General features: G+C 44.8%; 1 protein-coding gene across 1 annotated transcript in view; it reads left to right on the plus strand.

Moving 5' to 3' along the window:
• The window catches only part of angpt4 (angiopoietin 4), a 141,713-nt gene extending 127,718 nt beyond the window's left edge, over nt 1-13,995 (plus strand). Inside the window, exons 8-9 of the mRNA XM_060836547.1 lie at nt 175-305; nt 8,841-13,995. Coding sequence (XP_060692530.1) covers nt 175-305; nt 8,841-9,001 — 292 coding nt within the window. The 3' untranslated portion in view covers nt 9,002-13,995. The remainder of the gene's footprint in view (nt 1-174; nt 306-8,840) is intronic.
• The last annotated feature ends 319 nt before the right edge of the window (nt 13,996-14,314 follow it).

Below are 14,314 nucleotides of genomic sequence, written 5' to 3' on the forward strand. Positions count from 1 at the left end.
GTTCTTTCCAAGAGGCATTTTCTACCTGCCCCTTGGATCAGGATGCAGACAAGGCCTATGTTGGCTGATGGCGGGTGTACCTTCGGCAGGGGATACCTACTGTGGCTGAAGAGCTGATACACAACGGCATTAAAAAAATCATTCTAGTGACTCATTCTGCCGTCTCTCTGACAGGCTTTTCCTGAAAGGATACAGTGGAACAGCAGGTCGCCAGAGCAGCCTGGCTCTTCATGGGGCAAGTTTCAGCACCCGAGATGCCGACCATGACAACTGCCACTGCAAGTGTGCCCTGATGTTAACTGGGGGTAAGAGGCAAGAGTGCAATCACTATTCACATGACCTTTACCGCAACAGAGCGGCTTCCCCATTTTGTGTTTCATATTTAAGATCGGAACAGAGAGATTTTTGGAAGGCCTTCAATTGTAAGTACTCCCCCAGGAATATCTTTGTGGGAAGGAAGTGGGTTGGTCTTCTCCCTAACAATGGCATAACCCACAGAATCCCAGTTCCACAGCCAAAATTTCCACTTCCGAGAATATTCCCAGTTCCACTGATGGAACAGGGGATGCGCATGGATTTTTAAAAAATCAGTCATGGGACTTGGGTATCGCTGGCTGAGCTTCGAGAAGGTGGGGGTGAGCTGCCTTCTTGAACCACTGCAGTCAATGTGCTGTAGGTAGACCCACAATGTCGTCAGGGAGGGAATTCCAAAATTTTGACCCAGTGACAGTGAAGGAGCAACAACATATTTCCAAATCAGGATGATGAATGGTTCGGAGGGTAACTTGAAAGGGTTGATGCTCCACTCTATCTGCTGCCCTTCTCCTTCTAGATGGTGGAGGTGATATTTGGGATATTTATCTCTCAATCAACACCGATGAATGCTTGTGGGAGTCATTGGGAAGTGCTTCGTGAGATTGGTCTTGGCTCACACCAAGTCCAGACGACTAAACTGTCATGATTCTTTGCAATCCACTGAGCGGCACAACAGGTCCACAGCAGATACCATCTCCCTGGTCCTATACTCATCCTTAAACCAGCTGGGTAGCAAGAATACCCATGTAAGGCTCCTACTTATTGTCTACAACTACTCGTGACTAATGCAGCTAACACTATGAGCAATTTAGCATGGCCAATTCACCTGGCCTGCACATCTTTTTGGATTTTGGGAGGAAGCCCACGCAGAATGTGCAAACTCCACACAGACAGTCATCCAAGGTGGGAATTGAATCCAGGTCCCTGGCGCTGTGAGGCAGCAGCAGTGCTACCCACTGTGCCATGCCACCCATGGGAACATCACCCTTGCACATTCCCTCTGTGACTATAAGATCTGTACAATATCCAGGCTTGGGCTGACAAGTGACAGGTAACATTCATCCCACACAAATGCCAGGCTATGACCATCACTAACAAGGGAAATTCTATTCACCCCTGAAATTCAGTGGTGCAACCGTCATTGATTTCAGGAGTGTGATGGAATACTCCCCACTTGCCTGGATAGGGGCAGCTCCAACAACACTCAAGAAGCTCCACACCATCCAGGAGAAAGCAGCCGCTTGATTGGCATCACATTCCCAAACATCGATTCCCTCCACCACCAATTCTCAGTAGCAGCAGTGTGTGCTATCTACAAGGTGCACTGCAGAAATTCAGCAAAATTCCTCAGACAACACCTTCCAAACCCACAACCACTTCCATCTAGAAGGGCAAGGGCAGCAGATACATGGGAACACCACCCCTTGCTCCGAGACACTCACCATCCTGACTTGGAGATATTTCGCCATTTCTTCAGTGTCACTTGGTCTAAATCCTGGAATTCCCTCCCTAAGGGCACTGTGGGTCAACCTACAACACGTGGGCTTTAATGATTCATGAAGGTGGCTCATCCCCACCTTCTCAAGGGTGACTAGGGACAGGCAATATATACTGGACCCAGCCAGCAATACTCAGGTCCCAGAAATACATTTTTAAAAACTACATTTCAAATGAAATTTATTGGCTGTGAGTACGATGGGATGACCAAAGGTGTAATGTAAATGGAAATTCAGCATGACCTGTAAGGTCAAATGGCTTGCTGCTGTTCTATAAATGCACCATAAACCTTTCTCTTACTTTCTATTATAGTGCAATGAATCTCTGCTACTCCCTCAGAACCTGACAACTCACGACCTCACCAGCTGAGGCCATGCAGCACATTACTCTCAGTAAGACCATTGCAGGGCTGACTAGGGAAGGTTCATTTCCCAAAGGAATTATATTTGAAATGTGGGAAAGATTTCATGCAAACAGGGGACAAAGGTCACGAGTAAAGGGAACAAAGTGGCAAATATCACCATGGGAGAGCTAATGTTTCACAGAGTTTGCAGCACTTAATGAGTGCAGACAGGAGAGTTAGTCAATGTGACAGCATTCATCGAACAGACTAACAGGCTGTACATTTAGAACATTCCCCCGCACCCCCAGACACCACGGCAGACCCCCCCAACAACTGCAGCTGTCTCTAAATCATCATCACTTTAAATACTTCTGTCACATTGCTTTGAATTGACCCCTTGCTCATGGATTGACTGTCCTGCCTCACACTGAGGCCTGAATAGCAGATGCTTCTGATTTCATTATTAATTGGGAGCTGGGAGACGGGAATCTCTGAGAGAGGCTGGTATTTATTAACTGTTCCTGATGGCCCTTAAAGAAAGAGGGAGGAATGGTCTTGCATTTCGTTTGCGTCATTTACCCCCTCCCTTGGGAAGTGCTTTTGAAACCACAGAGGTAACCTTGTCACTGTTGCAGTGATGGAGGTCACAGCAACCAATCAGCTAGCTACAGGATCCCACAATGGGAAAAATGATCGGATCACCTGTTACAGGGACATTGTCCCGGGAGAAATATAGGCTTGGACACCAGTACTCGCCTGTTTGAAAAGCGTGGCACTGGAAAAGCACAGGAGGTCAGGCAGCATCCGAGGAGCAGGAGCGTCGATCTCACTCTCTCTCTCTCTCACTGCACACCCCCAGGTCATTTCCTCTGCCCTGGAGCTCTCCAGCCACATCCTGAATTAGACTGGCTCCTTACCTCCCCTCCCCCCACCTCAGCCCAGATCCAACCCTCCCACTGCCCTCTTGAACTGTCATCTAACCGCTCCACCCTCCCCTCTGAGCTATCATCATTACCCCCCGACCTGGACCTTCCCATCGCCTTGCCAGCCCCATGCACCACCTCCACCCCGACCCATCAACACATTCCTGATGAAGGCCTTATGCCTGGATCTTTGACTCTCCTGCTCCTCGGATGCTGCCTGACCTGCTGAGCTTTTTTCAGTGCCACACTTTTCACCTCTGACTGTCCAGCATCTGCAGTCCTCAGTTCCTCTCAGCACTCTCCTGTGCACCATACTGTGCAGCTGGGTTTACATCTCACCTGAAAACAGCACCTCAGACAATCCAGCATTCCACCCCTCCTTGCTGAATCCTATGTTCAAAAGACCCATGTCCATGTGCTAAGTTGCTCCCACTAGAGAGAGAGTTCTGGGATTTTGACCCAGCCCCCATATATTATGGGATCTATAATATAGGAGGATGTGATAACACTGGAGAGGGTACAAAGTACGTTTGCCAGGATGTTGCCTGGACTGGAGAATTTTAGTTATGAAGGAAGATTGGATAGACTTAGAGCAGAGAAGACTGAGGAGGACTTGATTGAGATGTATAACATTATGAGGGGCATAGACAGGATAGACAGGCAGGAAGTGTTCCCCTTGGTGGACGGATCAATGACCAGGGGCATAGATTTAAGGGAAAGGGGAAGAAGGTTTAAATGGGATTTGAGGAAGTGTGTTTTCAGAAGATTTGTAGCTCAGGTTGAGGTTCTGGATGTAGGTTTGGTCACTCAGCTGGAAGGTTCATTTTCAGATGTTTCATCACCATACTAGGTAACATCATCAGGTAGCCTCCGGATGAGCTTCAGTCAGAGGCTCACCAATAATGTTACCTAGTATGGTGACAAAACATCTGAAAATGAATCTTCCAGCTTAGTGAGCAAACCTACATCCAGGGATTTGAGGAAATTTTCTTTCATCCATAAGGTGGGGAATCTGGAATCTGGAAGCATTAGATATAGATATAGATGTAGATATAACTTAGTTTAAAGGCTGGTTGAAGATTTGTAGCTCGGGTGTCCGTTGTTGTGGTTCTGTTCGCCGAGCTGGAAGTTTTTGCTGCAAACGTTTCGTTCCCTGGCTAGGGAACATCATCAGTGCTATTGGAGCCTCCTGTGAAGCGCTGCTTTGATGTTTCTTCCGGTATTTATAGTGGTTGAAGATTTGTAGCTCGGGTGTCCGTTGTTGTGGTTCTGTTCGCCGAGCTGGAAGTTTTTGCTGCAAACGTTTCATTCCCTGGCTAGGGAACATCATCAGTGCTATTGGAGCCTCCTGTGAAGCGCTGCTTTGATGTTTCTTCCGGTATTTATAGTGGTTGAAGATTTGTAGCTCGGGTGTCCGTTGTTGTGGTTCTGTTCGCCGAGCTGGAAGTTTTTGCTGCAAACGTTTCATTCCCTGGCTAGGGAACATCATCAGTGCTGTTGGAGCCTCCTGTGAAGCGCTGCTTTGATGTTTCTTCTGGTATTTATAGTGGTGTATTTATACCACTATAAATACCGGAAGAAACATCAAAGCAGTGCTTCACAGGAGGCTCCAATAGCACTGATGATGTTCCCTAGCCAGGGAACGAAACGTTTGCAGCAAAAACTTCCAGCTCGGCGAACAGAACCACAACATATAACTTAGATATGGGGCGTCATGGTGGCTCAATGGTTAGCACTGCTCCCTCACAGTGCCACAGTCGCAATTCCAGACTCGGGCGACTATCTGTGTGGAGTTTGCACATTCTCCCCGTGTCTGCGTTGGTTTCCTCTGGGTGTTCCAGTTTCCTCCCACAAAAATATACAGGTTAGGTGGATTGGCCACGTTAAATTGTCCACAGTGTCCAGTGATATATAGGTTAGGTGGAATAGACTTGGGAAATGCAGGGTTACAGGGATAGATAGCAGGGTGAGTCTGGATGGAATACTGTTCAGAAAGTTGCTGTGGACTTGTTGGGCTGAATGGCCTGTTGCCACACTGTAGGGATTCTATATGAATGTCAAGGCATACAAAGCTATGGGTCAGGTGTTGGGAAATGGGATTAGAATAGTTAGGTGGTTGTTTTTGATCAGCTGTAGACCTCTCTGACTATGACAGTGAAGAAACAGCAGTACATTTCTAAGTCAGGATGGTAAGTGATTTGGAGGGGAACTTGCAAAGGGGTGGTGTTCCCATTGCCCTGCTGTCCTTGTCCATGTATGTGCTGGAGGTCACAGGTTTGACCTTGCTGGGTTGGGTCAGGTTCACATACATTGAGAGGCTGCACTGAGGTGTTCACTCTGCTCACAGAATGTGGGTAATGCTGACAAAGTTGACACATGATGTGTGGGGATGAATCTTTTCGTTGAACTGATGCATCGTAGTGTCAAAGCTGCTGCTGTGGTATTTATGAAGGTGAGACACTTGGAAGAAAGTTGGGAGTCCCATACTTAGATTGAGGTCACACCATCTGACTCAGAGCATTGAGTTTCCTCGTTTCTTAAAGAATAGCAATGAGCCTATGGTTTTTACAACAAGTTTAAGCAATATTAATGGTTATTTTCCAAATGCCAGCCCAAACCAGATATTACCAGATGTGTTCCCTGAGCCACATTGGCTCCAGTCCAGCAATGCCTCAATGTTGCCATAGCATTGCATTCAAATTCCTCTGACCTGAACCATCTTGAGACCTCCACCCTCCTCCAATGGGACCTCTTACACATCTTCAATTAGCATCACTCCACCACTGATGCTGTGCTTTCAGCTGCCTAATTCATAATCTCTGAAATCCTCTCCCTGAACATCTTCTGTTCTTAAGACACTCCATGAAGCTTTTTAACCAAGGTCTTCATTACTAGTCTAATCACTTTATGTGAAGTGACATCCACTTGTTTCTGACAACTGCAGAAGACTTTAGAAGGCCTGCAGTAAGTCTGCAGGTGACACCAAGATTGGTGATGGAGTGGGCAGTGAAGAAGGTTATAGAACATAGAACATTACAGCGCAGTGCAGGCCCTTCGGCCCTCAATGTTGCGCCAACCTGTGAAACCAATCTAACCTACACTATTCCATTCTCATCCATATGCCTATCCAATGACCATTTCAATACCCATAAAGTTGGCAAAGCTATTACTGTTGCAGGCAGTGCATTCCACGCCCCAACTACTCTCTGAGTAAAGAAACTACCTCTGACATTTGTCCTCTATCTATCACCCCTTGATTTAAAACTATGCCCCCCTCATGGTAGCCATCACCATCCTCGGAAAAAGCCTCTCACTATCCACCCAATCTAACTCTCCGATTATCTTATATGTCTCAATTAAGATATCTCTTAACCTTCTTCTCTCTAATGAAAACAACTTCAAGTCTCGCAGCCTTTCTTCATAAGACCTTCCCTCCATACCAGGCAACATCCTAGTAAATCTCCTCTGAACCCTTTCCAAAGCTTCCTCATCCTTCCTATAATGCGGTGACCAGAACTGTACACAATACTCCCACCTGCAGCCGCACCAGAGCATTGTACAGCTGCAGCATGACCTCATGGTTCCGAAATTCAATCCCTCTACCAATAATATCTAACACACCATATGCCTTCTTAACAACCCGATCAACCTGGGTGGCAACTTTCAAAGATCTGTGGACATGGACACTGAGATCCCTTTGCTCATCTACAAGAATCTTACCATTAGCCCAGTACTTGGTATTCTGTTGCTCCTTCCAAAGTGAATCACCTCACACTTTTCCGCATTAAACTCCATTTGCCACCTCTCAGCCCAGCTCTGCAATTTATCTATGTCCCGCTGTAACCTACAACATCCTTCGTCACTATCCACAACTCCACCGACCTTAGTGTCGTCTGCAAATTTACTAACCCAGCCTTCTCCTCATCATCCAGGTCGTTTATAAAAATGACAAACAGCAGTGGACCCAAAACAGATCCTTGCAGTACCCCACTAGTAACTGAACTCCAGGATGAACATTTCCCATCAACCACCACTCTCCGTCTTCTTTCAGCTAGCTAACTTCTGATCCAAACTGCTAAATCACCCTCGATCCCATGTCTCCATATTTTGTGCAATAGCCTACCATGGGGTACCTTATCAAATGCCTTACTGAAATCCATAGACACCACATGAACTGCTTTACCTTCATCCACCTTTTTGGTTATCTAAGATTACAGAAAGGTTGTGATCAGTTGAGTCAATGGGCTGAAAAGTGGCAGATGGAGTTTAACTTAGATTGATGCAAGGTTAAACAAATAAGGACATGACTTATACAATCACAAGTAGGGCCTTGGGTGGTGTTGTCGAACAGAGAGACCTAGGTCTTTAGGTACATAATTCTTTGAAGTTTGCGTCACTTCTAGATCTGGTAGTTAAAAAGATGTTTAGCATCAAAATCTTTATTGCTCAGACATTTGAGTATAGGAGTTGGGATGTTATATTGAGGTTGTACAGGACATTGATGAGGCCTCTTCTGGAGTACGGTGTTCAGGGTCTCCTGATTATGGAAAGGATATTATTAAGTTGAAAAGAATTCAGAAGAGATTTACCAGGATGTTGCTGGAAATGGAGGGTTTGGGTTATAAGGAGAGGCTGGATAGGCTGGGACGATTTTCACTGGAGTGTAGGAGGTCAAGGGCTGACCTTATAGAGGTGTATAAAATCACGAGGGGTACAGATAAGATGAATGGCAGGTGTCTTTTCCCTATGGTAAGGGATTTCAAGACAAGACGGCATATTTTTAAGGTGAGAGGAGAAAGATTTTAAAAAGAGGGGCAATTTTGACAGTGTAGCTGGTGTGTGGAATGAAGTTGCACAGAAAATGGTGGATGCCTGTATGGTTACAAAGTTTAAAAGACATTTCGAGAAGTACACAAAAAAAAATGTTTGGAGGGATGTGGGTCTAGTGCAGGCAGTTGGGACTAGTTTAGTTTAGGATGATGGTGGGCATGGACTGGTTGGACCGAAGGGTCTGCTTCCGTGCTGTATGACTGTGTGACTCAACATTGGTTCGGCCACTTTTGGAATATTGCATGCAATTCTGGTCTCCCTCCTATTGGAAGAATGCTGTGAAGCTTGAAAGGGTTCAGAAAAGATTTACAAGGATGTTGTCAAAGTTGGAGGATTCGAGCTACAGGGAGAGGCTAAATAGACTGGGGCTGTTTCCCCTGGAGCGTCGGAGGCTGAGGGGTGACCTATAGAATCATGAGAGGCATGAATAGGATAAATAGACAGAGTCTTTTCCCTGGGGTGGGAGAGTCCAGAACTAGAGGGCATAGGTTTAGAGTGAGAGGGGCAGGACAGAAAAGGGACATGAGGTGCAACTTTTTCACACAGAGGGTGATACTTGTATGGAATGAAGTGGTGGAGACTGGTACAATTACAGCATTTAAAACACAGTTGAATGAGTATATGAAAAGGAAGGGTTTAGAGGGATATGGGCCAAGTGCTGGCAAGTGAGACTAGATTAGATTATGATATCTGGTCAGTCATGGACAAGTTGGACTGAAGGGCTGTACATCTCTATGACTCAACGACTCTATTCTTGTGAAGTGTCTTGGGGCTTTTAAAAATGGTAAAGGAGCAATATAAATGCAAATTTCTCCTAAAATAAGGAGAAATTGACTCAAAATGTTGGTTGTTCTTTATATCAGCTCTATTGTATTTATCTAACATGGAGATGCTCCAGCAACCATTGATCCTTTGTGACCCTCTCCTTGCAGGTTGGTGGTTTGATGCATGTGGATTGTCCAATTTGAATGGGATGTACTACACAGTCGGAAACAACATCCGAAAACTCAATGGCATCAAGTGGCATTACTTCCGAGGTCCCAGTTACTCACTGCAGGCAACCACCATGATGATCAGGCCTGGGGACTTCTGACAACGGCCAGTACACGGTGCTCCCCAGGGAGCTCAGACAACAAACCCTTTCTTTTCGGACAGAAAGAGAGAGAAAGACTGGCCCAGACACTGGTTAGATTTGATCAGTTACAGCCGAAGAGGGGCTCAGTGGGGAATCTCTGCTCTGAGGAATTTGCATGAGATGGCCAAAACTGAAGATGGTTTCAAAAATTAACTCCAGAGGATCTCCTGCTCAGAACTAATTCAATTCAGAAGCTTCAGGACAAGTTTTGCAAAGATTGTTAGCGACTAGTTCTGAATATTAATGGGGATTTTAAACACATTTAAGCAATGTACATATGCTTATGATATTAGAAACAGATACATCCTTTTTTAGTTAAAATGTTCACTATAATTTTGATAAGGAAGTGGAACCCCTGAAAGTAATAGATTCCAATTGGCTTGAATTCCTACTCCAGATAATTGTGTAAAGAATTTTCGGTTGGAAGGAACAGTTTTACCCTTTCATGGAGGATCGATCCACCCCTGCATTTCTCACTATTTTTCCCTTCCTCTTTCAGCCCCAGAACACAACTGGATAAAGTCAATAGCCATATACAGGAGCAATAGAAGTGATTTGGGGTTGCTCTAGCAAGAAACCTACATTGGATTGATGGCCTGTGTCACCAGATTCAAATGTTTCAATAACTCACATTTATATAGGACCCTTCATCTTTATAAAACACATCCCAAGGGACTTCAGCAATGGAAGTAAATGGAGAACAGTATCTCCAAACTAAAACAAAGAGAAATCAGCTGAGTTGAGCCAAAGACTGGCTGAATAAATAACTGGGCAGAAAGTGATAAAGGACGTGAAAGGTGAGACAATAGACAATAGACAATAGGTGCAGGAGTAGGCCATTCAGCCCTTTGAGCCTGCACCGCCATTCAATATGATCATGGCTGATCATTCCTAATCAATATCCGCTTCCTGCCTTAGTTAAGTCTAAGTTAGTGAGCATGCTGAAGAGAGGGGAGAGCTGGCTATCTTTAGTGCTTGGGGTGATGGGAAAGTGGAGCAGACCAGATGCCAAGGTCGCAGTGTACAAAGGGAGCTTATCGGCTGGAGAAGGGTGCGGTGAAAAGCATGAGGAAACCCCGTGGAGATTCAAGGACAAACGTTAATTTGTTAGAGGACAAGAAGCATCAGAATTTCTTGGGAACACCAGGGATGGGAATGACAGATGAACGAGATTTCGTGGACTTGTAATATTTCTCCATTTATCTTTTCTTCCCACTGACACTTTTTGCCCTGTGTACTGACACTGACAGGGGTTCAGGACATTGTTATGATGCCAGAGCAGATTGCCAGGTTTATGTTAAAGACAAAAAAAATGCAGATGCTGGAATCCAAAATAGACAGAAGACTGAAAGAACACAGCAAGCCAGGCAGCATTAGGAGGTGCAGAAGTCGACGTTTCAGGTGTAACCCTACTTCAGGACTGGCTGAACGGGATGGGTTAAGTAATATCTTTTAGAAATAGACAAAATGTGAAATCCCAGGGACTCTTACATGGGAAAGGAACAGAATGAGGCCATTCGGCCCATCGAGTCTGCTCAACTATCCAATCATGTTTGATATGTTTCTCAACTCCATTCTCCTGCCTTCTCCCTGTAACCCATGATCCCCTTACTAATAAAGAATCTATCCATCTCTGTCTTAAATATACTCAACGGTTTGATCCCCAAAACCCTCCGTGACATTGAGTTCCACAGATTCCCCACCCTCTGTCTGAAGGAATTGTTCCTCATCTCAGTTCTAAAGGGTCATCCCTTCACTCTGAGGTTGTGCCCTCAGGTCCTAGCATCTCCTACTTGTGGAAACATCTTCTCCATGTGCCCTCTATCCTCTCAGTATTCTGTAAATTTCAATCAGATTCCTCCACCTACCAGCCCCCCCCAGCCCCCACCCCTCACCCCCACCATCCTTCTAAACTCATTGAGTACAGGCCCAGGCTCCTCCTATCACCCTCATAGGTAATTCCTGATGAAGGGCTTATGCCTGAAACATAAATTTTCCTGCTCCTCGGATGCTGCCTGACCTGCTGTGCTTTTCCAGCACCACACTATCAACTCTGATCTTAGCATCTGCACTCCTCACTTTCTCCTCATTCTACATGCCCTTCATCTCCAGGACCATTCTTGTAAATCTCGTCTGGACTCCCTCCAAGGTCAACACATTCTTTTTTAGATACAATATTCCAAATGCACTCTGATCAGATCCTTACACTGGTCTATTCCTAGGCACTACAGAAAGTAACAGGCATTGCAGTAATATTCCCAAATGTTACACTCACAGATTACTGGCTGACACAATACAAATGGATACAGGGAATAGATTACATCTCAACAGCTATCGAAAATAGTGACGGTATTTAAGTTGGTTAACAACTGTGTCTCTTGTAGGTGGCACTCTTCATCTCAAAACCTTTACAGAGTACATCCCATGGATTTCTCAACAGCCTCTTGAAACATTAGGTAATAAGAAGGTTGGGAAGTTAAAGAAAAAGAAAAATTAGGCTTTGACACACCCAGAACAGCATTGTGGAAGTGCTCATTATTAGCTGTTCCTTCTTTCAGCTAAAACAACAAATCAAAATCCTGACACACTCTCAGGTCATGCTGTGTGTACATTGACTGTGAAACACTTTGGGACATCCTATGAGTCTTTCTTTCTTTTAATCTGAAACTCCAACTCCCTAATGACATTTGGAAGGAGCCTGTACAAGTCCAGCTTGATTAATTTATTGTCACATGTACCGAAAAGTACAGTAAAAAGCTTTGTTTACCAGCAGTGCAGGCAGATCATAGTGAGCAAGGATGTACAGATCAAAAAAAACTTAGACAGAAGCACACAGGTAACATTGCACAGGGCGTGTGCTTAGGGAGATGAACGTTAACAAGGTCAGTGCATTATTTGAAAACAGACAGTCCATTCATCACTCTAATAATGGCTGGGAGGAAGCTGTACCTGAGCCTGCTGGTGACTGTGTTCAGGCTTCTGTATCTTCAGTCTGACGGAAGAGGTTGTAAGAGATTATTACCAGGATGCAATTGGTCTTTGATGATGGTCAAAGTTAAAAATCACACAACACCAGGTTATAGTCCAACAGGTTTAATCGGAAGCACACTAGGTTTCGGAGCGACGCTCCTTCATCAGGTGGTTGTGGAGGACACAAATTTCAATAAATCTGGGATTGAAAACTAGTCTCAGTAATGGTGACCATGATTGCATTATCTTTGTTTGCTGGAAAGACCCATCTGGTTCACCAATGTCCATTAGGGAAGGGAATCTGCCAACCTTACCTGGTCTGGCCTACATGTGACTCCACACCCTTCAGAATGTGGTTGACATCTAAATTATCTAAGTGACACTAGCAAGCTGCTCAATTCAAGGGCACTTAGGGCAATGGATGTGTGTGATGCCCATGAAAGAAAAATAAAAAAGAAAGGATTGGTGGATTCACAGCACAATACCGAACACATTGCTGCAAACTGACTTCAGCTGCCAATCACGCTCAGAGAGACCACTTCAGAAGTGAATGAATCAAGTGGCATTGATTGAGAAGGATAAGGCCAAGGCTCATTAGCTGAGCTAGTGCGGAGGGAATGACACTCAGCACTCTCTCCATAGTACCTGGTTTTCAATGCCCAAGATTGGCAATGCCCCAAGATGACCCTGGATTCTCCAGGAATTAAACATTGCCCTCTTGGATACTGCTGCGAGCAATGAGAAAAATCAAATGGGCATTAAAATAAATGGAAGCATTTTAATTTTTTAAAACTTTTTTAGTTCATTAGTTATGAGAATAATGGACATGGTGAAAATATAGGTTGGAATCCTTCAGTCGGGTAAGGAAGAGACTACTTAGTGTTCAATTGTCATGGGAAGGTGGGGGAATCATGCCAGGTGTAGGTGACCAATGGTAGGAGAGTGGGGATGGGTGGTTGGCAAGGGATGGTTATGCGATGTTACCTTCAGGAATGTTTGTAGATCCCAGTTGGTGACTTTGTTCAGGACACCAGTAGATTATAATGGAGGTGACAATGAAACTATTCACTTCCTTCAGTTCAATTCTGCTAAGACCATCCCATTCAACACAGTCAGCTTAGTCTATTCAAGCATTCTTGTGTTGTGACTTGGAGGTGCCGGTGTTGGACTGGGGTGTACAAAGTTAAAAATCAGGTTATAGATCACAGGTTTATTTGGAAGCACTGATGAAAGAGCAGCGCTTCCAAATAAATCTGTTGGACTATAACTTGGTGTTGAGTGATTTTATTCTTGTGTTGGTTCTACTGCCCATGTTTGTACATTAGAGTCTCAGGAACCCAACAAAAACATTCAGAAATGAGTTGCTGGCTGTCCTTTAAGCATCACAGTAATATGTTTTCCCACATCAACTCCACATATGCCTCTTTGAAGAATTAGCCGTTCTAAACTGAGGAGCAAAGTGTGGCCCCACTATTAGGAGAGGGCTTCAGGAATAAAATGCATAGTTTGTTTTTGAAGTTGAACAAGCCTGAAACAAGCATCAGAAGTGGTGTTGAACATCTGCAGCACTGTTGAGGTGTGACCCCATGCCAACCCCTAGTGTGGGCAAAGTGTAGAGCCTTGAGCAGACTCCTATCATGTAGGCCTTCACTTCATGGGTCAGTTGGCTGGACAGCTGGCTTGTGATGCAGTGCTGCCAATTGTGTGGGTTCAATTCCTACACCAGCTGAGGTTACCATGATAGGTGTCTCCCCTTGCCTGAGGTGTGGTGACCCTCAGGTTAAACCACCATCAGCTGTCTCTCTGTAATGAGAGAGCAGCCCTCTGTTCCAGTAGGATAACAATGGCTTTCTTTGCAGTTGCATGATGCTGCATGTTTTTGCTTTCCCTGGACCCAGACTTGAGTGGAATGTAGCATGTAGATCGGAACTGCTTCGAAAGGTTTTTATAATTAGTCAAAAAATAAACAATATTTGCTTGCACTTACTGTGCTTCCTGATACAATGTGAATGCTTCAGGTCAGCTATTTTGTTGTTGATTAGATGCCAGATATGAGCAGATGTGACAGAAATCAAAGTTAAGAATTCACAAGTTGTGAGGAATCAAAAGCATTCAGGGTTCCTTTGTGGCACCTCACATGACAAGACTATCCCCCAAAATCCTGTAAAACACAAATATGTCTGAACACAGGATTCAGCCTTACATTACAGCCATAATCTGACTGAGGTGTGCCTTTCTTGCTTCTGTATAGCGTAACCTCCTGCTCTTCAGAAATCTCCCAGGCATCTGCATTGGCTTCTG

This window comes from Hemiscyllium ocellatum, chromosome 15 (genome assembly GCF_020745735.1).
Source record: "Hemiscyllium ocellatum isolate sHemOce1 chromosome 15, sHemOce1.pat.X.cur, whole genome shotgun sequence".
Classification (NCBI taxonomy): domain Eukaryota; kingdom Metazoa; phylum Chordata; class Chondrichthyes; order Orectolobiformes; family Hemiscylliidae; genus Hemiscyllium; species Hemiscyllium ocellatum.